The sequence below is a fragment of the Bombus vancouverensis genome, unplaced genomic scaffold (assembly GCF_051014615.1).
Source record: "Bombus vancouverensis nearcticus unplaced genomic scaffold, iyBomVanc1_principal scaffold0029, whole genome shotgun sequence".
NCBI classification, from domain to species: Eukaryota; Metazoa; Arthropoda; class Insecta; order Hymenoptera; family Apidae; genus Bombus; species Bombus vancouverensis.
Genome location: NW_027468920.1, coordinates 519,465 through 544,201, shown reverse-complemented (window position 1 = coordinate 544,201; position 24,737 = coordinate 519,465). Strand labels below are relative to the sequence as shown.

Below are 24,737 nucleotides of genomic sequence, written 5' to 3'. Positions count from 1 at the left end.
AGGAGACTTGAAAAGAAAGAAACACCTGTTACCACTTTGAAATATGAATTAAAAAGTTATGAAATATTAGCAAAATTGTTTAAAAAAATGTCACCTACAGTTATGCAAATAGATAAATATGATACGTGGAACAAATAAATACGCAATCGTAAGGACAGGTATTGAAAAATATAAATAAATGGATTATCGTTCGAGAAATCATTCGCATGTGTGTGCATGTGTGCGCGCGCATGTGTGTCATGTGTGTCATGTGTGTGCGTGTGTGTGCGCGCACGCGCTATAGGCTAAGTTTAAAATATTCGGTTGTATTATATCCTTGTATTATATATGTCGGAGATGAAAGGAAAACCGGAGCCTTCCCTTTGCAATTTTGAGGAAGCCTTCTAATGCTTTAGCCTAGATTTTATCATAACTGTAATTAAGCAATTGTCATTTGTAATTGTTTGATATTTGTGAAAGCGAAAGTGGGTTCGAGGTGACAGCTGGTCGCCGAACGTAGCCACGGTCACGGGATAAACGTTTTGCCTGACGAAGGTGTGGATCGGTTGTATTGTTCTCCCTAGAAATCACATAGAATTGTACTTTAGAGATGTCGATATAATGGGACACACGTTGTATTAGGAATCAATCTCCAGACAGAAACTGCCTAGTAACGGCGTTTGAATCTTTCTCGATGTTTCCAAAGAGTATACAACAAACTTTTGACAGAAATTGCCTAGCAACAACGATTGGAACCTTCTCGATGTTTCCAGCGAGCATATAACAAACAAATGCAGTCGTATAGCGAAAAAGATTTTCATCAGATATTCATTCGTGTGATCGCCTTGGAAAGTGATACATCGAGCAATTTACCGAGTGTCTCAGCAACTGTATTTTGTGTTTAAAATTATTCTACACATAGTAAAGAGTTATCCCGTTGACCGTGGATTCGTTTGAACCCCGGAACATTGTTAATAGCGTTAATTAAATTCATTATTCGTGAAACCTATCAATCGTTAATCTCATTATACGTTAAATTCATTATTCGTAAGACATATTATTCGTTCCTCTTATTGTTCGTTAAACTTATTAATCTTTAATCTAATTATTAGTTAAACTTATCGTTTGTTAATCTTATTATTTATTAAACTCATTATTCATAATATTTTGTAAAATCTTGTTTATTCGCGTAAATATATTCTCTGTTTCGTAAAACAATGGCTAATTCAAACGAAGGATCATTACGCGCCTTAAATGCTAATGATAACCCGACATATATATGTGAGTGTATTTTATCAAAAATATGTTTTTTATGTTTTCTTATCTTAGTAATTATTTTTAAAAAAGTCTTAAAGTCTTATATGAAAATAAAGCTGTTCTTTATTTCAAATAATTGAAGTAAATAAATACAATGAGTTTTATATTTTATTATATCTTATATTATTGTTATATTGTTATTGAAAAAATTGATATAATCAACAGTTCTTCCTGTTCTCTTGATTGTTTCTTGCTTGTTTCAAACCATGATAATAACCTACAAAAGAAATAACATAGTCCATTGAAAATTTAATATACAATAAAATACTTATATGAAATAATTACCTGTGTAATATACCATATAACCACTAATATACCATGACATCAACATACTTGAAAGTGCGTCTGTATCATTATCTGGTAATCTAGTACATTTTATTAAAATTTCGTATTTTTTTCCAAATAAAATGTTAAACTTATTCCAAATTACTTATTAATATTAGAAGTATTCAGCATTCCATTAGAATTTTTAAATTGTACTTACTTGGCCATTAATTGTGGTGGTAAAGGAGGTGCAGGTGGCATTATATCAGTCATCGAATTGAAAGATGGTCCCGGTATGAAGTGATGTTTATACGCATTTGCTTCTTCAGAGTCACAATCCATTTTTTCTACATTATATTTTTTCGAATTTACATTTGTAGAAAAATTAGTCTCACAAGTCTCATCGTTCTCTTCATTGAATTTCTCTTCCAAAGCTTTCTTTTGTTGTGCTATTTGACTTTGCAAACCTTCTGATTCTAAAAGAGAACTCAACTCGACTTTCTCTGTATTACCATAGCCTAAACACAAAGTAAAAGAAATTTTTGTCATTTAATAGAATTACTGAGTGCCATTCAGTTACTGTCCTTACAGGCAATGTATTAGAATTTCCCGTGCATAAATGTATATGTATAAATGTTTGCCTTGATATATGTAGTAATAATCACTCGTCTAATGAGGAGAATTATATTCCAAGCAGCTAATAGTGAACAATAAGTAACATGCATGTTTATGGTTCATGACCCTATATCCCACGGGTCTCCCCATAGACATTGACAGGTACTCCTGCCCAGTTAAGGACCTGCTGAATGACACTGTGATAGACTATGCGAAAGCCTTTACTTCATATATATATGTATTTTTAGTACATTTCTTAATTGACATAACCATCATGCTAAAGGTATTACCTACAAATTTTACAACACACGTGCCATTGTTTTCGTAAATTTTTGATATTATAGCTTCATAAATTTCTCCATCCTCTGAGTATATTGCACGATAAGGTGCTCCTATGATCCATTTCTATAGAGAAAAGATGTGTATACAAATAAATATAAGTAAATAGCAAAATAAAATAATTTGCTTCTTAATCAATATATTTAATAATATTCTGTATCAAATTTGTAATATTCTATCAAAATCACAACCTTGTGTAATTTACTTGCGTGTTTAGGCTGCTTAAGATTTTGTAGGTTTTCTTTCGGTTGAGAATTTCCAACATCCATTCCCATTCGCTTGATAACTTCTTCTATTGCTAAATTTATTGCTTTATCATATGCTTCTATTAATGCACTATCATCCCAAACATTATCATTGGCTGTGTCTGTATCCTTTTGAGATAGCAAATTATACGTTATTAATATTGATACAAGTATTTTATTATCAAACTATTGCAAATTATCATATATGTCATTTTTCAAAAATTGACTAAAAGGTAGTGGATACTGTTAATTACTATTATGCTAAAATCTTGTACTAAAATAATGTTAAAACCATTACGTTTCCATTACCATACATACGTTTCCATTTCCTCGTATAAAAAGAACATTCATATCATCTGCCATTTTAAAATAACATCATTTAAATATTGAATTTGCTTCTGAAATATTAATTTGTCTCATTTCTTTAACTCTAACACATTGTAAACAATGATGACATTATGCCAACTATAATACTAAAAATCTATTCCCCATTCATTCGAAAGATTATTTTTTGAAGCAAGGTTAACATTGAATGTTCCCAAACTTCAATAACTGTATTTTACTTTCCTTACAATATCTAACAATATATTAGAATACTATAAAAAAATATTGTATGCACAAGAAACTGTTTATAGCGAAATAGCAAAAGAATTAATCACATATTATAACTAAAACGAGATTGTTAAGTAGATTATATTATACTGCATATGCGTTAGTGTTTCAGCTGGTAAATATAGTTTTTATATCTGAAGATAAATAAGATTTAATTCTATAAAATTGCATAATGAATTATACATCTATCTATTACTATTCGTATTTCCCCTTAGTTGTATGTTGTCAATAGCATCAATCACGAACATATAAATAAATATAGAAGAAACCGTTCGGAAATGGAAAGGGAAAAATGAACATGGAAGACAAGAAAGTTTTCTTCAGGTTTAGCGTATGCGTGATACGCTTTGAATGTCTCAGATAAAGATAAAGATACTCTGCTCATTTCTATTTGTTCCGCAGAACGAGAAATTTGTTGTCTTTCATATTGGTTTTTACGATTCAATTTTTGGGCAGTTTTCCCTAGCGAGTGTCGGTCCCTGTTTGATATAACCAGACCGTAATTTATACAGATATGTATTATAGATATATATTTGTAAAACTGAAATCAGATGAAATAAATGTTGCCTGAGGTTTTAAACGTTTAATAAAAACAATATTTCATTTGGAAAAAATGTAAGATATGTAAAATTACACATTGATCATTTTGCTGGTCTTGTATCATAAAACGTGTGGCCCGAAGAGCATGTCACGACCGGCATACTTCAAATCCGACGGACTGACGATAGAGATAAAGATGTGGCGGCACTCGGCGACAATGTATATCGCTGAACCATCATGAATGAACCATCAACATCCCAACGGTCCTTCCACCGAAGGTTCTAGAAGAAAGAGCACGTGGCAACGATCGCGGACGCCTAGCAAATGCATGGACGGTGGGGATGTGGAGGGATGACAAAAGAAAGTAATCGGATCCGATCGAAAATAAAATCATAAGAGTCAGTCTTAGAAAGTCACGCCTAGAGTTCGGAAGTAGATTGTAAAGTGTATTGATGTTAGAAAAAAAATAAAGTTTTCTTTTTTTATTTTTTTACCTCAAATTCCTTTTTTATTTTGTTATTTTACGTGACATTTTGGCGATCCTGCCAGGATAGTGAAAAATGTTTGTTCGGAAACCAAAAGACATTCATCATCTACGGAAGATCGAATTATTTGGGACTACGGTCATCCGCAACAACAAAGTAACTATCGCGAACCAAGTGAAGTAACAATAAAAGGTAAACTGAATTCCTTTGTACGTTACCGTGAAAGAAAATTTAGCTTCAGTAGCCAAGACTCGTCTTCGTCTGAAAATTATAAATCAGCGCAATAATGTCTAAGGCAAACGAATCTCAAACTTCAACCTCAACTGACCCAATGTTGCGAGCAATATGGGACAGTATTCAAAAACAGAACGAGAACATTGCCCTTTTACGAGAGGAAATGTTACGTTTGTCTATGCAAAATGACGAAGAGAACAGACACAGGGCAGCAGAAATCGAGAATCTCGGAAAAACCGTCGCAGCGCTACGGACTGGGTTCGGATCCCCTGCGACCGATGAATTTGCTTCCATTATCACCGAAGACAATGAAAGTGCGTCGACAGCAATCAATCGCACCGTGAATATGGCAAAAGCACGCAAACTGTCAGGGTTAGCAGCTCCAGACACCCCACCTGTCCACCTCGACATCGAACAACCCGAGGTGGAAGAAAGAGGCTATTTTCCGCCCGCTCCTCCCACTCTACGAGCTAAGGATGCAATACGCTACATCCCAACGCTCAACGGAGATGATGATGTAGGAGTTGAAGACTTCATCAAAGAAGTGAGAAGTATGAAGGATCGCTGTATGGAGCAAGATCTATTGCTAAAAGCAATAAAAGTGGAAAAAATCGTGGGGAAAGCAGCCCAAAGTATTCGCAACATTCCTATTGAGTGTTACAGTGATCTGTACGACGCACTGAGAAATAACTTAGCAGCACAACTGACTTCGGATGAGTACCAAGAACAATTACGAGAGTTGAGACAGGGACGCGAGGAATCAGTGCAAAGTTTTAATATTCGGTTTAGAAGAATACTCAACCGTTTGCTGTACGCAGTAACCAATGAGTACCCACAACCACTAACGCGTAAAATTATGACTGAAGAAATCACGAAGAAGACTGTTCGTGTATACCTAAAGGGACTCAGACGCGACATAGGACGAATACTATTAAGCAGTGAACCCTTGAATCTTCCGGAAGCTGAAAAAAAGGCAGCCGATGTAGAACGCTACTTGCGAGAAGAACGACAACCTAATTGGTCATGTAATCGCTTACCTTCGGTTAGTAATCGCCCCGACAACCAGCATATGCAGGTAAGACGATCTGTACCATCAAGATCGCCTAACACGCCAGTAGCTCAGAAACCTGCTACGTTTAACCAAGTAGAAAATAGATCACCTGCTGAACGCGCGTAGATGAAGTGCTTCAAGTGCGGAAAGCTGGGACACATTGCCAACAAGTGTCAAAATTTTCTACCACCGATCCAGCGCGATCAACCACCCGCAAGGATTCAGGCAGTCCAGGAATGGGACGAAATACAAGAAACAACATCGAACCAAGAGATGGACGAACCGTACGAGACATACGAGTCAACATCGCCACGGGAAGACTGCTCGCAATACCTTTGTCAACCCGAACCGAAGAGCGAGTATTTCTGGTCGACACAGGAGCAGGAATAAACCTGGTGAAACGTAACAAAACTGTCAACGCGATACAAATAGGGCCTAAACAAAAATTTTCTATGGGACGAGACAAATACGAAACTAACGAATACGTAATGAAACGAATTTTTGGACAAAATCACATTTTTCACATAGTACCGAACAATTTCCCTATTATCGAAGACGGAATCATTGGGCTACCATGTTTAGAGAAGTATAACTATTCAATATCCAATGACAAAATCCGATTAAACGACAAAACCATTTTATTTCAGAAACCAATACATTTGACTCCTGGAGAAAACAGAGTTCAAACAATCTATTTGGAAGGCAAACCAACTAAAGTATGTTTTATCAACACTGGTGAGCAAAACATTGAAATTTCTAGCAATATTCAAAATTCTCATGACTTTTCCAACGTATCAAAACTAAAAAGCCTAGTGAGAACAGATCACATTGAAAAACCAATCCGTGAATCCATCGAAAAGATTATCCTCCATTATATTGACATCTTTAATTTAGAAACCGATCTTTTACCCTGTACTAATTTAACTCAGCACACAATTTCGTTAACCAAAGACAAAATTATTAACACGCGATCGTATAGACCACCGGAATGTCACCGTGACGAGATTTCGCGACAAATAGGAGACATGTTGAAGAAAAATATTATAGAAGAATCCGAATCCCCTTATAACTCTCCGGTATGGGTAGTTCCGAAAAAATTAGACGCCTCAGGAAAACAGAAATGGAGGATAGTTATCGATTTCAGGAAACTAAATGAACTCACAGAACAAGACGCTTACCCTTTACCTGATATAGACGACATTTTAACACAACTAGGAAACGCAAAATTCTTTTCGGCACTTGATTTATCCTCAGGATTCCATCAAATTCCAATGAACGAGAAATCTAAAAAATATACCGCTTTTTCGACACCGCAAGGGCATTTTCATTTCAATCGAATGCCATTCGGACTTAAAAACGCACCCGCTACCTTTCAAAGATTAATGGACAGAGCTTTAGCTGGACTTGTAGGAAAATACTGCTTTGTTTATTTGGATGACATAGTGATATTCGGAAAAACGATTCAAGAACATAACGAAAACCTCACGATAGTATTTCAGAGACTCAGAGAATTAGGACTTAAATTGCAACCGGACAAATGTGAATTCATAAAACCGGAATTAGAATACTTAGGCCATGTAGTTTCATCCGAAGGAGTCAAACCAAACCCCAAGAAATTAGACGCTGTAAAAAACTTTCGATTACCCCGCAGTGCCACGGACGTGAAATCATTCTTAGGTTTAGCAGGTTATTACCGCAAATTTATTCGAAACTTTTCCAAAATCGCGAAAAGCCTTACAGACTTAACAAGAAAGGACACACCATTCCATTGGACTGACAAACACCAGATTAGCTTTGATACTTTAAAAGACAAACTCTGTAATTTCCCAATATTAGCTTATCCAGACTTTAACAAAACCTTTACCTTAACTACCGACGCAAGTAACGAAGGACTAGGAGCAATACTGTCGCAAGACGGTCATCCTTGTTGTTACATTTCAAGAACACTGAATCCACCCGAACGAAACTATACCACGACAGAAAAGGGACTCTTAGCCATCTTATGGGCCGTGAAAAGATTAAGACAATATTTGTTAGGACGACGCTTCATTATTCGAACCGACCACCAAGCTCTTAAGTGGCTACACAATTGCAAAGACCCTTCTAGCAGACTGATTCGTTGGAGACTTAGACTCGAAGAATATGACTATGAAATCGAATATACAAAGGGTAAAGATAACACAGCTGCAGACGCTTTATCTAGAGTTCACGCAGTAACTCGCGACGAAGTAGTTAACCTCGACCTAGTAATTGATCACACTAATTCATTCAACGCATGGAAAGACAACAACGAGAATCCGAAACTCTTAGAAATTAAACCAAATGACCAAACATTTTACCAATTAACTCGAAACGACTTAGGAGAATACGACGAGACACTTTGGATCAGAAGACTTTACAAAATTCTTAAAGATACAACAAAAATCGGCATAGGAAATAACGATTTCACTGAATTAGAGAAAACACAGATTAAACTCACGCTAATATATTTTAACGACACGTACAAGAAAATTACTTATGCACCTAATCCCATCTTAAAACTAGACGAAAACGAAATAATACAAGCAATAAAGGAAAACCATAACGACACCGTAGGACATTTAGGACATATCCTTTGATATTTCCGATCCTCTGGTCGTACGAGGAATTGCCGATACATTTTCTCGATGTCGCCAGTGAGTACGTACTGATGAGCGCGGAATCTGTGGCGGATCGGTATCAACAGGACGCCGACAGGTCGAGGCAACAACGCGGTGCAACACCTCCCGCGCGATCCGCGGGTACCAACCGCCAACACTAGAGGGCTACGACGACAACGAGTCTGTCTGTCTAACTCGCTAGCGGTCGAATATACGAGCGATTGATATAAATACCGACCCTAGCGAGACTCCCTCTACGTCTAAGGCAGGGACTACCGGGCATAGCCTTACTGACGAGTCCACCGGTAGTCCCGGGACGAAACGCACAACTCTCCCTCTCTTTTCATCCGTCACAAATCTAATTAATATACAAAATAAATTGTGAATTGAGTCGAGAATATAGGATTTCCCCATTTTCATGATTATCGTGATTTTTGTATAAATATATTTTTTAAGATACTAATAATTAGGTACTTATAAATTAGTATTATCAATTATTTTGCATTTATAATTCCGCCTCTAGTATAAGTGTTAATTGAAAACTAACTTTATGTTTCAAAAAGTACTAGCAAAGTCGTTGAGTAACAAGCCACTGATGCTAACACAAATAGCATTGTCGTAATTAAATATTTCTAAATATTCATTTTTCATTTTGAACCTGTAGAAACAATTTATTATATATACTATTAGCTAAGTAATTGCATATTTAATTAAGTCGAAATATAAAACTTAGTTATTTTAATAATTTAGAAAATAAAAAACTGACAAACATTTCAATTTAATTTATGGTTGGAACAAAAGACAGTTATTTTTCATTAATTGAAATATTGCAATGCAGAGTACATTCCAAAATACGTCGAGAGTATTCCTGATGGTGAAACGAGCGTTGCTTCATCGAACGCAGCTAAAGAAAACAACATCTATGTAGTTGGTGGTACGATGCCTGAAATAGAGGGCGATAAATTGTACAATACCTGTACTATTTGGGGTCCCTTTGGGGGGGGAACTTTGATAGCAAAACACCGAAAGATAAGTAATATATTCCTTTATGGCTTTGAATTTGAAAATATTGGGGTGAAGAAAGTGACTCTATCTAGGAATAATTTAGGAATATACATATGTACATACGTATACTATAACCAATTCTATAATTTACGGTTTATAAAATACGTTATGATACGGGAAACGCCCATTTTTGTTGTAATGTGTTTGTTGTTGTATAAATTTTTCACATACTTAAAATATTATTATACTTATTTTTTCTCCTTTTTAAACATTATTAAATGATAAGATTTTTTAATAAAAGAAAGTGATAAAATCGCTGTCAGTTATTAAATAAAAAACAATTAAAGTTTAGGAGTTGGTAACTTTGATATTAAATTACAAAAGTTGCAGCAATAGAATTAGCGACCACATTTTTATGTTATTAGGTACATCTATTCGACATCGACATTCCTAATAAGATTACTTTTCGAGAGAGTGATTCACTCAGTCCTGGTGACTCCCTAACGACGTTCGATGTGAAGGGCTGCAAAATAGGTATTGGCATTTGCTATGATATTAGATTCGAGGAAATGGCACGCATTTATCGGAACAAAGGTACAGTAACTTAATCGATCAATACTTAACTAGCAAAAAATTAAATATCTTTCTTAAATATATTCTATATAAAATTAATATAATCTGTAACTCTGTATAAAAAGAAGCTTAATTTAAAAAACCAGTATATTTGCTGAAAATGAAACAAATAAAAGAATTAAAAGCACAATAAGAAGACTGTCCTCGCATATTCAGAAATGATGGAATGTGAACCGTGCAACTACGAACTTAATTGGTATTCGGTGGCTTCATATTTCCTGCTTCTCTGGGTTAGGTTGCCAAATGCTGATATATCCAGCGGCATTCAATATGACCGCTGGACCACTGCACTGGTCATTACTTCAGCGTTTCAGAGCGAATGATATTCAATTATACGTTGCCTGCATATCACCGGCTCGTGTTCCTTAAGCAAGTTACGTCGCATGGGGACATACACAGTTGACCAATCCCTGGGGAAAGAATCTTTACGATTTAGAAACTCAAGATAATATGGCAGTCACCGATATCAAAAAAAAAAAAAAAAAAAACTGGCGAACCGTGTGTTACCACAACGAGACACGCGATGCTATTTGTCGCTTTAAATTGTGCCGCAACTCGTTTTTGAGATCTTTGCCTGGGGCGCGTTAAAATATGCTGAAAATATATTTCTGGCTTTTCTGGATTTTAACTGAAATATGACAAATAACGTTGTAAAACATATGTACTTATGACTTACAGAGTAATTGAGTGTACAAAATATATAGTATACAAAATAGCCAGCGATTTAGGGCTTTAAAAGATCAAAAGGAAAGAAAAGAAAAGAAAAGAAGAAAGATAATATGTTGTGGCAGTCTAAGTCGATCTAAGAAAATAGATAAAGGGAGGGAGGGGCAAAGCTAGTTAATCTGGAAAGAATCCAAGCGTCAATTTCAAGCATTTACAGAGAAACAAGCGGGCTGGTTAAAGTCGTGAGTTGAGCAATTATCCCGCGTTAGGTTCAATCAGGTTAGTCCCACGCGAAATTGATCCAACCATGCGAAAACGAGTGTATTCTGATTTCTGTCGCAGATACTTCTGGCTAGTGCAGTACCTACACGGTGGTTGTTGAAATAGCCGCTTCTCATCTATTTTCCGCAGCGCGGACATCATCCTTTGATCCCTTACGACTAACGAAGTTTTCAAAGATGTACGGCAGTTTGAGATTCTACTTGAAAATGATCATGATTGCGGTCTGTGTGCCGTCTGCTCTTCTTTTTGTCCTTCCGTTAAAGACTGGTAAGTTGATACTGATTAATTATGCGATCGAAACCCTATATAATTGCTATAAAAATTCCGCTAATATAATATTCCTTCTTTCTTGTATCTATCTGCCACTCAGGTCGTTTTACTAATTACAATAAGTAATTTCGACTTCTTTGCGCTCTCTTTTAACGCATTCGAGACCGAAAGAAATTCATATCAGTCAGTAGGCAAGGGTATAATATACATATTTTATATATAACTTATGTAGTAATGTATGTATCATGTTAATTTCATATTTTTTTCAATATAGAATTATTATATATGCCGGGTTTACATTAGAATTAGGGTTAGGGGCGTGAAACGAATCTTCGTTTGGGTTACACGTTGTCGTTATGCAATAGAGAAGACATTGACTAGTGCAAATACGATTATTACAGAACCGGACAAGTAACCGTGGTAGTACTCGAAAAACTAATGACAATGATCCTAGGTTCAATAACGAATCCGCGGTCGACGGGATGATAGATGAACGTACTCACAAAATCAAAGTCGGACACGTAATATTCACTGATCGTAAAGAGTTACTCCTTTCATCAATGAGATCGCGAGCGAGAATGCCTTTCCCGTCCCGATGATGCTACAGTGGAAAACTATAATGGGGTGTGTCTAAGGATACGAGATCATCGGGTTCGTCGAGAAAAGCCTTCGTTCAGAAAGTAAGGGAAATTGGCGTTGCTGCTAATTGGTCAATCTCCATATCGGTGGTTAGAAAAAGATGCTAGCCGCCCTCGAGGGAAAGTTGCTAGTGGGAGACGCCGCTCGTTGAAAAATATGTCTCCCCTATCTTCCCGTAGTTGGGACAAAGACTGTTTGTCTGTTTGAAGGACTTTAGTTAACTAAACCTTAAGATTTATAACGGGCCCTCGGGCTAGCCGAACATGTACTGCGGAGACGCATCGACATCTGGCAATCATCTTACTTGAAGAATAGGGTCTGCGTGTGGCGAGCCACGGGACAGAAACCGTTGGAATGTTTACTGTCGCGTGTCGCCACGAATATTTCTTTTAAGGAGAGCTATAGAATTACTCCATACCTTTGTTAAACAAAACGTTCATCCCGTAACCGCGGCTACGTTCGGCGACTGACTGTGGCCTCGAGCCCAAGCTCATTATCACAACTCTCGAACAATTACAATCGGATTGAATAACTACAATTGTTCCATTACAGACTCCGGTGTTCTTTCATCTCCGACATATATATATTTTTTACATTTGTAGTTGCGCACAGATTTTATTAAAGAAAAGTGTTAACAATGTGTTTTCATGATTTACTTCTCGCGACTGACTTCCATTAATCCTTAATATTCCTCTCGCCGTGACGCGTGTAAATCAAACATGGCTGCTCATAAATGTCATCAGCAAAGTTATAGTGACGGGTCTTTAATTTTGTTTAATATCGAAGTAATTTTCCGTCTGCCGCTCGTTTTTCCTTATTCTACCGCAATTAAAACGTTTATTTATTAATATTGCTTTAAAGTGACAAAAGTATTGTTCGTGTGAATATACGTATATATATATATATATATATATATATATATATATATATTATGTTGTGTGTCATTTTAATATGGCTAATGTTTTGTAATTCTTCGATTGCGTTATTTATTGTTTTGAGTAGTTTATTTTATAGAGTATTCGATAATATAAAACATACGCGCACACATACATATATATATATATATATATAAATATATATATATATATATATATATATATATACACGTATTCATATGCATATTTCTCCTGGCAGTGTAGTATTCATACGAAATGAAATGTCAATTATTTATTTATCCTTTACCGGAATGTAGGCTAGTTTTAAGTATGTATCTTAGATTATCGATTTGAATCAATAATGTAGAATGCGCATACATTAATAGTAGTTTAGTTTAGAATATAATTTATATATTTATATATAGACATGCATGTTCCGTAATATAGTTCTTATTTTATAATTCTTTACCGGAATGTAGGCTAATTTTAAGTATGTATCTAAGATTATCAGTTTGATAGAATTCGCACACATATATATATTTCTGACAATGTAACCTTCATTTCTTTAATAATACAATATTGTATGTTTTATGTATTCGTTAAACTATTAGTTTTTGACTTCATGTATACTTATATTTCATAAATTGATAATATTGTATTTATTGCATAGTATTGGAAGCACTGTCTCTAATATTTACTAGGTTATTACATGTTCGGCATATATGTTTATACTTATATGTAACTCTCCAAATTGATTGATTGAAATATATTTATATATATATATATTCCTGGCGTTTCAATTATTTTCCCCTTTTGTAGTTATTCTTATTTCCTGGTTTATTTAGAATTGTGTGTATATGTATTTTGTTTATTGGTTGGATCCGTTAATCGCCCTCGTTTTGTTAATCCTTCCTTTCGTTTCGTAGTGCCGTGTGTTCCTTTGTGCATTCAAATCCTTATTGAATGGTTTTAGAATGGTATAGAATGGTTTTCTTGTTCTTGTTACGGCGCGTGCGGAGCGCGGGACGTGACATCCCCGCCCTTGGAGTTCAAATTTCCAAAGGAAATTTGACTGATGGTATCTCTGAGTTCGCTCAAGGCGGATGTAGATGTCGTTGGTAGTTGAGTGACTACCGGTGTTATCGATATCCCTTGAGGTTGTGCTGTTTGATCATCGATATTTCGTCTTCTTTTGAGGTATAGTAGCGGGTGGGTGACTGAGCCGCATATTGCTCCTAATAGGGCGATTCCGCATTCGTAAGTTTCACGTAACTGGTATCCGTGTGCGGCTATATATATTATTGTCTTGATTAGTTTAAATATTGCGAGTATTCCAAATATTGCTGCACTGACAGTTCCAAATTCCATAAAACCAGTCCATAAGCTTGATACGGTATTTTTCGCTATTGTCGTTAATGTGTTTTGTCCATCATTCCCAGGATGTTTACTGTTCCAGGGACGATTGTTTTTCCTGTTGCTCCTCTGGCCAATGCGTTCAAGACTGCAGATTTTCTGCCGGGAACATGACGTGGTCCCGTAGTGCATCGAGGTCTTTTGGGTATACATTCCGCTCGTGGCCAACGACGATGGTGCTGAATATCGCCACGTTTGGCGCACGTCCGGGCGGAGTTCCTGTGGTGCGATTCCTTTGCCAAACGGGTAGTTCCGAGTAGCATTTTGTTGTATGTCGTACCTTTACTTGTACCGGAATGCATTTGACTATATGGACCGCTTCTCCTGCGATCAATGTTGAGAAATGTTAAGTTGGTATGATCGCTGCTTACTACAAGCTAAGTTGGTACGACTTCTAACGACGCTCTTTTGTCTTAGAAGTCGACCACGTTGTTCTATTGACTTGGAGATTCCTGTGTGGTAAGACGTGTTATAAGACTGAAATATATTGGAGAAAACGAATCTAAGTGAATCGTTATTTTATAAACCCAAAACCATATTAAATAACAGGTTATGGGCCCAGAGCAGTAAACTGCGGGGAAAAACGGTATTATTTTTTTGAGTTTTTTGTGTTTTCTAAGACAAACCGAGAAGAGACCACGCCATGGCCGATCACGACAAAGTAAGTGATGTGGACAGCGATATGAAGCCGGTCCTAAGAAAGGGGAATTACGAGTATTGGAAGACAATGTCGGAAGCCTCGCTAATTTTCCTGGGTTGCTGGGAGGCAATAGAACCAGGATTTACGGAAGCGCAAAGGCTGGACCCAGAATGCATGAGGAAGGATAACATGGCACGTGCATATCTTTTCCGACATATTCGCCCCGAATATATCGGAGAAATTAAATCCTTGAAGACAGCGAGGGATTGTTGGAAGGCGCTAGAGGACGTCCATGGAAGGTCCACGTCGATGGACACTGTCCTATGCATACGGGAACTGGGTACCATAGAAAAAACCCCGATATGGACGTCGCAAAATACTGCGGAAAGATATACGATCTGTGCGAAAAAATTTCCAACGCAGGTTTAAGAATCGAAGACCACATGATGGCGTGTTTCATCTTAGCCGGCCTCGTGGCGGACCCAAACTACGCGACATATCTTAGGACGGTGAGACTCGATAAGAATCTAACCTCGAGGGTCGTGAAATCCGATCTCCTACTTGAGGAAAGGAGAATGGAAGCGGCCATGGGTCCCTCCGAGAAGAACAGTGCAATGGCGGCTTGCAAACAATCGAAGACCAAGCCCCAACAAAATCAAGATGGCGCTAAGAAAAAGCACAAAAACCCAAAGGGTAAAAAATGCTATAAATGTGGAAAACGAGGCCACATATCGTACAACTGCCATGAGGGAAAAGAAGACAAGGAAGAGAAAGACCCAGAAAACAAAGTGGAGAAAGGATCGGAAGATAAACCGAGATCCAAGGGACTTATCTCCACACTGGCTTTATCATCTATCAACCACGTGGAAAGGGACAGGATCAGCTATCTTGACTCGGGAGCCTCAAACCATATGACCCCGGATAGGTATCGGTTCGTGGACTTCGTGCCTGCGACTGGACAGATCCGGATTGGTAAGGGGTACCTGGAAGTCAAGGGAAAAGGCACGATCGTCGTGAAGATGACCAAAGCCTGTGGCGGGTGGAGTCTATCCTTGTCGAACGCCCTGTGGGTGCCTGAATTAGATGTAAATCTAATCTCGATCACTCAATTGGCATGGGGATGTGGTATTTAACTCAAAGGTAGGAGACAACGTGTACTACCTAGAGACAATACCACCTGAGAGGCATGTAGCAAACGTTTCCATGGAGAACGATCAAGAAGAACCTGGAAATGATGACGACCACGCCGAGGTTATTGAAGCTAAGGCGTACAAAGGTATCGTGTCATGGCATGAGAGGTTAGGTCATCTACATGGGGACGCGATGAGAAAGATCCCTGTGAGGAACGTGAAGGAGGGCTCTAGGATACATGAGGAACCATGCGGGGTCTGCGTGAAAGGGAAAATGACAAAAGTACCATTTCCGAAGACAGCCCACCACATGTGTCAACGTCCTTTAGAAATAGTTCACAGCGATATTAGTGGCAGAACGCAATGCAAGTCGCTGGGCGGAGGTAATTATTTCGTAACGTTCATAGATGATTTTTCTCGTTTCATGCACGTCAGAATCATCAGTAGGAAGAATGAAGTACTCAAGTGCTTCAAGGAGTACCAGGCGGAGGTGGAGGCTTTACACCAATCCAAGATAAGTGCCCTTTAAACAGATAACGGGGGTGAGTACACAGGAGAAAACTTCGAGAACTACCTGAAGGAGAAAGGCATCTTACACAGGAAAACTGTTCCTAGAAACCCTGAACAAAATGGGGTCTCCGAACGAGCGAACAGAACCCTGGTCGAGATGTCCAGATGTTTACTCATCCAATCTGGACTCCCTGACTATCTGTGGGGGGAGGCTGTGAACACGGCATGCCACATAAGAAACCTATGCCCATCCGCTGCCATCGGAGACAAGATCCCACTGGAATTATGGAAGGGTAAGGGATGTGACCTCCAAGGGGAGATAAACAGACTGAGAGTGTTTGGATGCAGAGTCTGGCATCTAAAGAGTCCAAGCGGAGGAAAATTCGAGAGCAGAGCGGATGAGGGGATATTTGTGGGATATGACAGACAGGTCAAAGGTTATAGAATTTACCTACCGAAGATCCAAAAGGTGATAATATCCTGTCATGTCAGGTTCGAGGAGAACACGTTTCCCTACAAGAGCGCTAAGGCGGAAACGAACCATATAAAGGATAAGTCCTCGGAATGGATATGGGATGTAGAAGCCTTTGAACATAGGGGAGAAGCCGGTCAAACTGACGTCGAGACACAGAGTGACGGAGAAAACGACGAAGGGGAAACCGACTACTTTGTGGACAGTTTAACGTGTGAGGACAATCCAGTGAATACTGTGAGTGTACCGTTTGTGCCGAGGAGGTCGGCAAGACTACACAAACCAAGAATATGTGATTGTTGTGCTCACACTGCGACTGTTTGTAAAGCTCAAAACGTGTGTGTACCTGTGAATGTGTATGAAGCCCTGAGGGGGCCAGACGCTCAAAAATGGACTGATGCAATAAGGAAGGAACTAGACAATCTAAAAAGTAAAGATGTGTGGGACATTGTGGAAAGACCCTTAAATAAAAACGTTATAGACTGTAAGTGGGTGCTTGTGATAAAGAGAGACCCTGATAGGTATAAGGCTAGGCTAGTAGCTCGGGGATTCTGGCAGAGGCCTGGAGTAGATTATTCAGAAACCTTTAATCCAATACTAAAATGCAGAACTCTAAGAATTCTGCTTGCTCTATGTGCGGAAAATGAGTGGGTTTACGAGCACATCGATGTGGAATGTGCGTATCACAACAACCCTCTGGATGAGGATATATACATGGAGCAACCAGAACTCTTTAGAGTTCCAGGTAAAGACAGAACTATATTTGTGTGTAAGCTCAAAAAGAGCCTGTATGGACTGAAGCAAGCTGGAAGAATGTGGTTTAGACACATCAATAGCATTTTAAGAGGTATGAGTCTGAACCCATGAGTGAGTGGTCCATGTGTGTATGTGGATGCGTCTAAAAAATTTATTGTAGCTGTGTATGTGGACGACATCCTTGTGTTTGGGACGAATGAGTGGATTGAGATATTCAAAACTAGGATTAAGGACAAATTAGATGTTAGAATGCTAGGTGTAGACACTCAATTTCTGTCCATCCACCTGAGTAAGCCAAACAGCACCACTGTAGTATTCGATCAATCTGTACAGATAGGTCAAATGCTGGATCTGTTTGACATTACTCGTGAGGTTGGGGTGGTGGGAGTGTCGACACCGCTAGCTAGAGAATGTGAGGCTGGTTTTGATATTGAACGTGATGAGCCTTTCGACAGTAAATTGTATGAACAAGCTGTGGGGCACATAATGTATGTAGCTACTGTAAGTCGTCCTGATGTTTCGTGTGCAATAGGGAAACTAAGCCAAAGATGCGCGAATCCGACTGTATCCGATTGGAAAGCAGTGAAGCGGGTATTCAGATATTTACTAAAGACCAAAGACTTGAAGGTAGTATACCAAAGGACCGGGCAACCTCTGAAGGTGTTTTGCGACTCGGATTTTGTGGGTTGTACGGTAGACAGGAAATCCAGGAGCGGGTATGTGTTCATACTCGCTGGTGGTGCGATATCCTGGCTATCCAAAAAACAACCGATTATAGCTCAATCGACGTGCGAAGCGGAATTTGTGGCAATGCAGGAAGCAGCAAGGGAAACAGTGTGGATTTCTTTACTGTTAAAGGAATTGGGTCAACTGTCATATTGCCCTCGCCCCTGCAAGATATTCTGCGATAATATCGGAGCTATTTCATGGTCAAAGGACGAAATAGTTGCTGAGAGTTCTAAGCACGTCCAAGTGCGTTACTTTTACGTTAAGAACTGCGTATCGAGGGGGATACTAGATTATACTTATGTACCTAGTCCTGAGAATGTGGCTGACATTCTCACCAAAGGCCTAAATAGGATTAAGACTCAGCAATTTACCAAAGCTATGGGGCTTGTAGAAACTAGCGATCAAAGGGGAGTGTTGAGAAATGTTAAGTTGGTACGATCGCTGCTTACTACAAGCTAAGTTGGTACGACTTCTAACGACGCTCTTTTGTCTTAGAAGTCGACCACGTTGTTCTATTGACTTGGAGATTCCTGTGTGGTAAGACGTGTTATAAGACTGAAATATATTGGAGAAAACGAATCTAAGTGAATCGTTATTTTATAAACCCAAAACCTTATTAAATAACAATCAAAGCCATGTGTCCTGGGTTTTGGTTATGGTGTATGCAAATTCGTCGGGCGGTAAGTTTGCCAAGCTTAAAGCGTTCTCTATTAGTTTCTTCTGTGTGGTGTGTATCTTTGCGTCAGTGTATCATGGTACAATGTTTTCATTTCTCGAGTTTATCAGAAATAGGAATAACCTTTTATAGAAAAAGAAAATTTTATATTTATATATATTATATTTTTTTCTTTCCTTTTTCTTCTTCTTTTTTTTTTCTTCTTCCCCTTTTTCTTTTTTTTTTTGTTTTTTTTTTTATTGTTAATACCTTTGTTTTATTTTAGGTTTTACGTACTTGTTATCAGTGAAAATAAATATTATGAATACTACTTGGATTGGAATTATATACATATATGCGTACAAAATCCATTTCTACATGTTAGATATAATAATATAACAATACTACGTAGATTAATACATAATAAAATATCCTTTTACTCCGGTTATATTTATTACTAACTCTCAATTAATCTATCTTAATTATTTTCTAACCACTTTCTATATTTATCAGCTATTTTATTTCTTCTTGTTAATCTGCGAAATCCATGCATGTACACTTCCTTGTATGGTGATTGATTGTTCACGAGGTAAGTTGCACTTTCACTGTTTTCGTTATTCGTTGAACTAACACGTTTTACATTCAAACAGTAATTGGAACACTCGTAATAAACTTCTTTTCTTTTTCCAAGTTTCCGCTATCTGTGTCATTCGACGAACAGTGCCACGCCTCCACAGCACCGTTATAACATTTAGCGATGCTGCTCTTTGCATTAAGGCAATTGAAGTTAATTCGTTCGTTTATTTTCAGCTGGTACATGGTGTTCCGCAAGCAGGGAGCCATAACCTATTTTGCATGTAGACCTTCTTGTATGATGATTACTTGTTTACAAGGTAACTTTCACTTCCCCTCTTTTAATTATTTATTGAATCGACATGTTGTATATTCAAACAATAATTGGAGTACACATAATAATTTTCCCTTTTTCTTTTTAGGTTTTCGCTATCTGTATTATTCGACGAACAGTGTTACACCTCCTTTTGATTTATCCATAATATAATTATAACATTTAGTAACCTTGTATTTTGCACCGAGACAATTGAAACTAATTTATTCACTTATTTTAGGTAGCTGTCATACATTGTGTTCCACGAACAACGATCCATAACCTATACTTGCACGTACACTTTCTTGTATGTTGATCACTTGTTCACAAGGTAACTTTCACTTTCACTAGTTAATTGTTCATTGAGTTAACACGTTTTATATTTAAGCAATAATTGAAACACGTATAATAATTTTCCTTTTTCCTTTTAGGTGTTCGATATCTGTATTATTCGACGAACAGCACTATAACATATACTACCGCACTACGTTGCCCACTGAAATCGCTTTATTCATTGCTTATTTCGATTATGCGCTAGTTTTAACTTGTTTAAATGCACCGTTCGCGGAATCCCTTTTACTTCGATCTTGACGTTTTGGTTCTGCAAGATTTCTAGCACTTTGTATGGTCCAGTATATTGATCGGAGAATTTTCCTTTACTGGGTTCTTTTAGTAAATATATCGAATCTCCTACTTTAAAATCTTGGGGGTTGATTCGTCGGTCGTAATATTCTTTTGATCTTAGTTTGGATTTTATCAAATTTTCTCTTGCCATTCGTTGTACGGTGTTAATTTTATCGAACAGATCTTCGACATATTCTGCGTAAGTTGGTTCCATGTTCTCTTCGATTATTACTTCACCAGTAGGTTCTCTGGCTAGATGTCCAAAAACTAATTCGTGCGGGGAGAATTTCGTTCCTTCGTGTACAGAGGTATTATAGGAAAACATAGCTAATTTTACCCATTCGTCCCAATTTTTGGAATTTTCAATGTATAATTTGAGATATTCTATCAGCACGTGGTGAGATCTTTCGATTGAACCGTTACTTTGTGGATGATATGCCGTCGTGGTATATTGTTTGATGCGGAATCTCTTTGCTACTTTCTTCATTAGTGAGGATGTAAAGTTCGTTCCTTGATCAGTGAGAATAGCTCTCGGTGACCCGAAACGACAAATAAATCGCTTTACATGATCGTCCGCTATCTCCGCTGAAGAGATTCCTCCTAGTGGAATCCCAATTGAGTATTTTGTTAATAAGTCTTGGATAGTTAATATATATTCGTTTCCCTTTTGGGTTTTTGGTAATGGACCTATAATATCCATACTAACCTTATCGAACGCTTTACCTGGTGTGTCTGTAAGTACCATTGGTTGCTTTGCTTTTATTCTTGTGAGTTTCTTCAATTGACATTCCTTACATGTTCTTACGTAATCTTGAATTTCCTTTTTCATATTTTCCCAATAGTAATGTTGTCGTATTCTTTGATAAGTTTTTGTTATTCCTTTGTGTCCTGCTACGCTTGATTCATGTTTTTCTCGTATTATGTTGTTCCGCGCTTCCACAGATGGGGTAATTACTTCCCCAGTGCAAATGGTGATGGTTAAGGTTTTTTCCATAAATATTTCCTTTAATTTTCTGATTGTATATCGCCAGGGTATTTCCTCCAAGTTTCCTTTGCTAATGCTGAACGAAGTTAACTGTTTTTCATTTACTGCGTCTAATAGAGATCTTAGCGAGTTTAATAAATTTTCTGGTGTTATTGGAATATTTCTATTTTCCTTTATCGGTAGGAATACAATGTATTTTCCAGAATCGTAATTCAATCTTGCTTTTTCTAACATTAAATCTTCATAACGAGGTAATTTTCCCGTTTCCTTCATTTGTAAGGCTCCTTTATCTATCGGATTGCCATGTATATCTATAAATACTACTTTATGGTCATTTACTCTCGCAATTGAGTCTCGGGTTTCTGAAATTCTTAGTTCCGCAATTACCGTAGGTCTCGTGTCCTTTTCTCGTTGTTGAATTAGTTCTGGAATTACAGTGGAGGTCTCTTTTTCGCTTGTTGTATCTGTGCCTTCTTTTTCTCGATTGGTTATTTCTCTATCTGTACTTACATCGATTTCTGCTAATGCTTGGTCTAAATATTTTATGGGGGTTTCTTCTATTGTAAAATGTTTTCGGGTAAAACCCTTTCCTTGATTTTTAGAATCACTGGATTGAGGCAAGACGTGTGGTTTAGCTTCGAATATGGGAGAGTCTTCGGTTGACGTATCTATTTCGAATCTTTTTGAGACAGGATAGCGAATCGGTGAGACTTCCTCTCTCTTTCTGATTGGTAAACAAACTTCCGGAGGGTTCCTAGATAATGCGTCTGCGTTTGCGTTCGCCCTGCCTTCTTTGTATACAATATCAAATTCGAAGTCCGATAACTTTAATTTCCATTTCCAAATTCTTGAAGTAGGATCTTTGATAGAATGCATCCACACTAAAGGTTTATGATCGGTTACGATGGTAAACTTTCTTCCGTAAAGATACGGTCGGAAGTGCATTGCGCTGTAAACAATTGCCAGACACTCCTTTTCTATGGTAGAGTAGTTTTGTTCGGCGGGATTTAATAGCCTTGAGGCATACGCAATCGGCAAATCCTTTCCGATTGGCCCTTGACTCAGTACACCGCTTATTGCATATCCTGATGCGTCTGTAGTAAGGTTAAAGGGTTTCGAAAAGTCTGGATATTGCAGGATGGGTTTCGTCACTAACGCTGTCTTTAAATTATTGAATGCGTTTTCTTGATTTTCTGTCCATTTAAAGGAAGTGTCTTTCTTTAATAGTTGTGTCAATGGTTTCGCGACATTGGGGAAATCGGGGTATAAATCTTCTGTAATATCCTGCTAGTCCCAGAAATTGTTTGATATTTTTCGCCCTCTTTGGTCGTGGAAATTTTGATACGGCTTCGACTTTCTTTGGGTCGGGTTTCACGCCATCCTCACTAATTATATGTCCTAAATAATTCACCTCGTGTCGTAAAAATTCGCACTTATCAGGTTGTAATCGTAATTTAGCTTTCCTCAGTCTTTCCATTAATTTATTAAATTTAATTTCGTGTTCTTGGAGAGACGTGGAATAAAGCACTATGTCATCCAGATAGACGAATAGTTCTATTCCTTGCAGACCAGATAATATTGAATTCATCAAACGTTGAAATGTTGCTGGGGCATCTTTTAATCCAAAGGGCATTCTTTTGAATTGAAAATGCCCGTATGGTGTCGAAAATGCAGTTTTGTGGGCATCTTCCTGTGACATACGGATCTGGTGAAAGCCCGATGCCAAGTCAAACGTGGAAAAATATTTTGCACTTCCTAATTGATCCAATATTTCTGTAATGTTGGGTAGTGGGAAGGCATCGCCAATCGTTTTATCGTTCAATTTTCTATAATCGATGACTAATCTCCAGCGCTTATTTCCTTGCGAATCGGGTTTTTGGGCACAATCCATAACGGGGAGTTATATGGAGATATTGATGGTTCCACTACGTCCGTATCTAGTAGTTCTTGGACCTGTCGATTTATTTCTTCTCGATGTATTGGTGGATATCGATACTGTTTAGTATTGATGGGTATATTATCCGTTGTAATTATCCTATGTTCCAGAACTTCGGTTGCTTCCAATGTATCTCCTGGAATATGAAACCTATCTTGATTATTACGAATCAATTTTTTAGCATTTTCCTTTTCTTCTTCGTTCAAATGTTCGAGTCGTAGTAACTCATTTATTTTATCGTATCTACTTTCCTCCGATCTTAGAACTGTATTGCACGCTGTCCTAGGAAGCGGGGGCGGGGGGGGGGGGATTTTCAAATTCTTTAATTACCATCGTTGGTGTTGTAAATACGTAATCTCTCGAAGTAGTATTTATTACTCTTATGTAACCTTTTCCTTTATGATTCCTCACAACTGCATTACCAAGATAGATTCCCTTGTTCGGCTCGATTCTTGGAATAAATCCCTCTTTTATCTCTGGATTAGCGATATTAATCGAACACGTTATTGAACTTCGCTTCGGTATAATTATTTTTTCTTTAGTATCGAAGGGAATATAAATATTTCCCCATCTGATATGTTTTCCCTCATAATCTAAACGAGCCTTACAACCTGCAAAAAATTCGGATCCTAGGATTCCGTCTTGATCTATTAGCAATGAATCATCGACTACATGAAAAACAACCGGATGGCCCGCAACCTGTATTACCGTCTGCCCTAAGAAGACCAGGCTCGTTGCCGTAATTCCTCGCACTTCGATTGATTCCTTTTCGTCGATGATGGCTGAATCGAGTATAGCAGGTTTCTTGATAATGTTGATTTCCGATCCAGAGTCTAATAATAAACTCGTCTTAGTCTTTAGATCTGGGGAAACTATTCGTGCAGTTGGGGTCGTTGGGGAATCGTTAAATTTTATTGAAATAATTCGGAGAGGTCGCCTTCCGAATCTGAATTCAACTCCTGATGATTTTCCTTCGCCGGTTGCTTGTGCTTCACTCTTTTCCTTTTGCCTTGAGATTCTGGATTCTCTGTCTGTGACCTCGTTTGGTTGTGGGATGACTCCCCCACAATATTTAGTGGTTGTTCGTTCGATCTTATGGTCGGCATTGCGTTCGCTCTGTCTCTCGTTATGGGTGGTGGAGTCGATCTCGCGGGGATGGCTGTCCTTGTTGTGTTTGTTGCCGTCGGCGCCGGTCGCCTGGTTGCCGCCTGTACTCTTGGGCGATTCGGCGTATCGTTCCTTCGTGGCTCGCCCCATTCTCCCGAAGGACGTGTTTGGTTTCCCGATGGTCTCGAAGCATAGGGTACGATT

At 38.0% G+C, this 24,737-nt stretch overlaps 2 protein-coding genes and 1 long non-coding RNA gene across 5 annotated transcripts; 2 read left to right on the top strand and 1 right to left on the bottom strand.

Moving 5' to 3' along the window:
* Positions 1-62: 62 nt before the first annotated feature.
* LOC117162814 (survival motor neuron protein-like) lies at positions 63-3,214 on the bottom strand. 3 transcript variants are annotated; one of them, XM_076626679.1, is made up of 6 exons: positions 3,078-3,214; positions 2,706-2,888; positions 2,466-2,580; positions 1,781-2,078; positions 1,582-1,661; positions 63-1,513 (listed from the first exon to the last, which is right to left on the bottom strand). In XM_076626679.1, exons 1-6 carry the CDS (start codon positions 3,120-3,122, stop codon positions 1,455-1,457), a joined length of 780 nt encoding a protein of 259 aa, XP_076482794.1. In that variant the 5' UTR covers positions 3,123-3,214; the 3' UTR covers positions 63-1,454. The 3 variants fall into 3 exon arrangements, with proteins under 3 accessions (XP_076482794.1, XP_076482793.1, XP_076482795.1); XM_076626678.1 differs by having other exon boundaries at positions 3,069-3,190; XM_076626680.1 differs by having other exon boundaries at positions 3,058-3,088.
* A 104-nt stretch (positions 3,215-3,318) lies between these two features.
* On the top strand, positions 3,319-5,896 carry LOC143304270 (uncharacterized). Its single transcript, XM_076626677.1, has one exon. The coding sequence runs from the start codon at positions 4,683-4,685 to the stop codon at positions 5,805-5,807; it is 1,125 nt and encodes a 374-aa protein (XP_076482792.1). The 5' UTR covers positions 3,319-4,682; the 3' UTR covers positions 5,808-5,896.
* A 12,844-nt stretch (positions 5,897-18,740) lies between these two features.
* On the top strand, positions 18,741-22,115 carry LOC143304290 (uncharacterized). Its single transcript, XR_013061022.1, has 4 exons — positions 18,741-19,020; positions 19,806-19,888; positions 20,123-20,212; positions 20,313-22,115. It is a non-coding gene; the product is annotated as an uncharacterized LOC143304290 (long non-coding RNA).
* Positions 22,116-24,737: the final 2,622 nt, after the last annotated feature.

Excerpts from the sequence above, each read along its gene's own strand:
- LOC117162814 (XM_076626678.1), bottom strand. The coding sequence starts at position 3,122 with ATGGCAGATGATATGAATGTTCTTTTTATACGAGGAAATGGAAACGTA. Across the intron at positions 2,581-2,705 it reads ACGCAAGTAAATTACACAAG|AAATGGATCATAGGAGCACC; the intron begins GTTGTGATTTTG and ends TTTTCTCTATAG. Across the intron at positions 2,079-2,465 it reads GTGTGTTGTAAAATTTGTAG|GCTATGGTAATACAGAGAAA; the intron begins GTAATACCTTTA and ends CTTTGTGTTTAG.
- LOC143304270 (XM_076626677.1), top strand. The coding sequence starts at position 4,683 with ATGTCTAAGGCAAACGAATCTCAAACTTCAACCTCAACTGACCCAATG.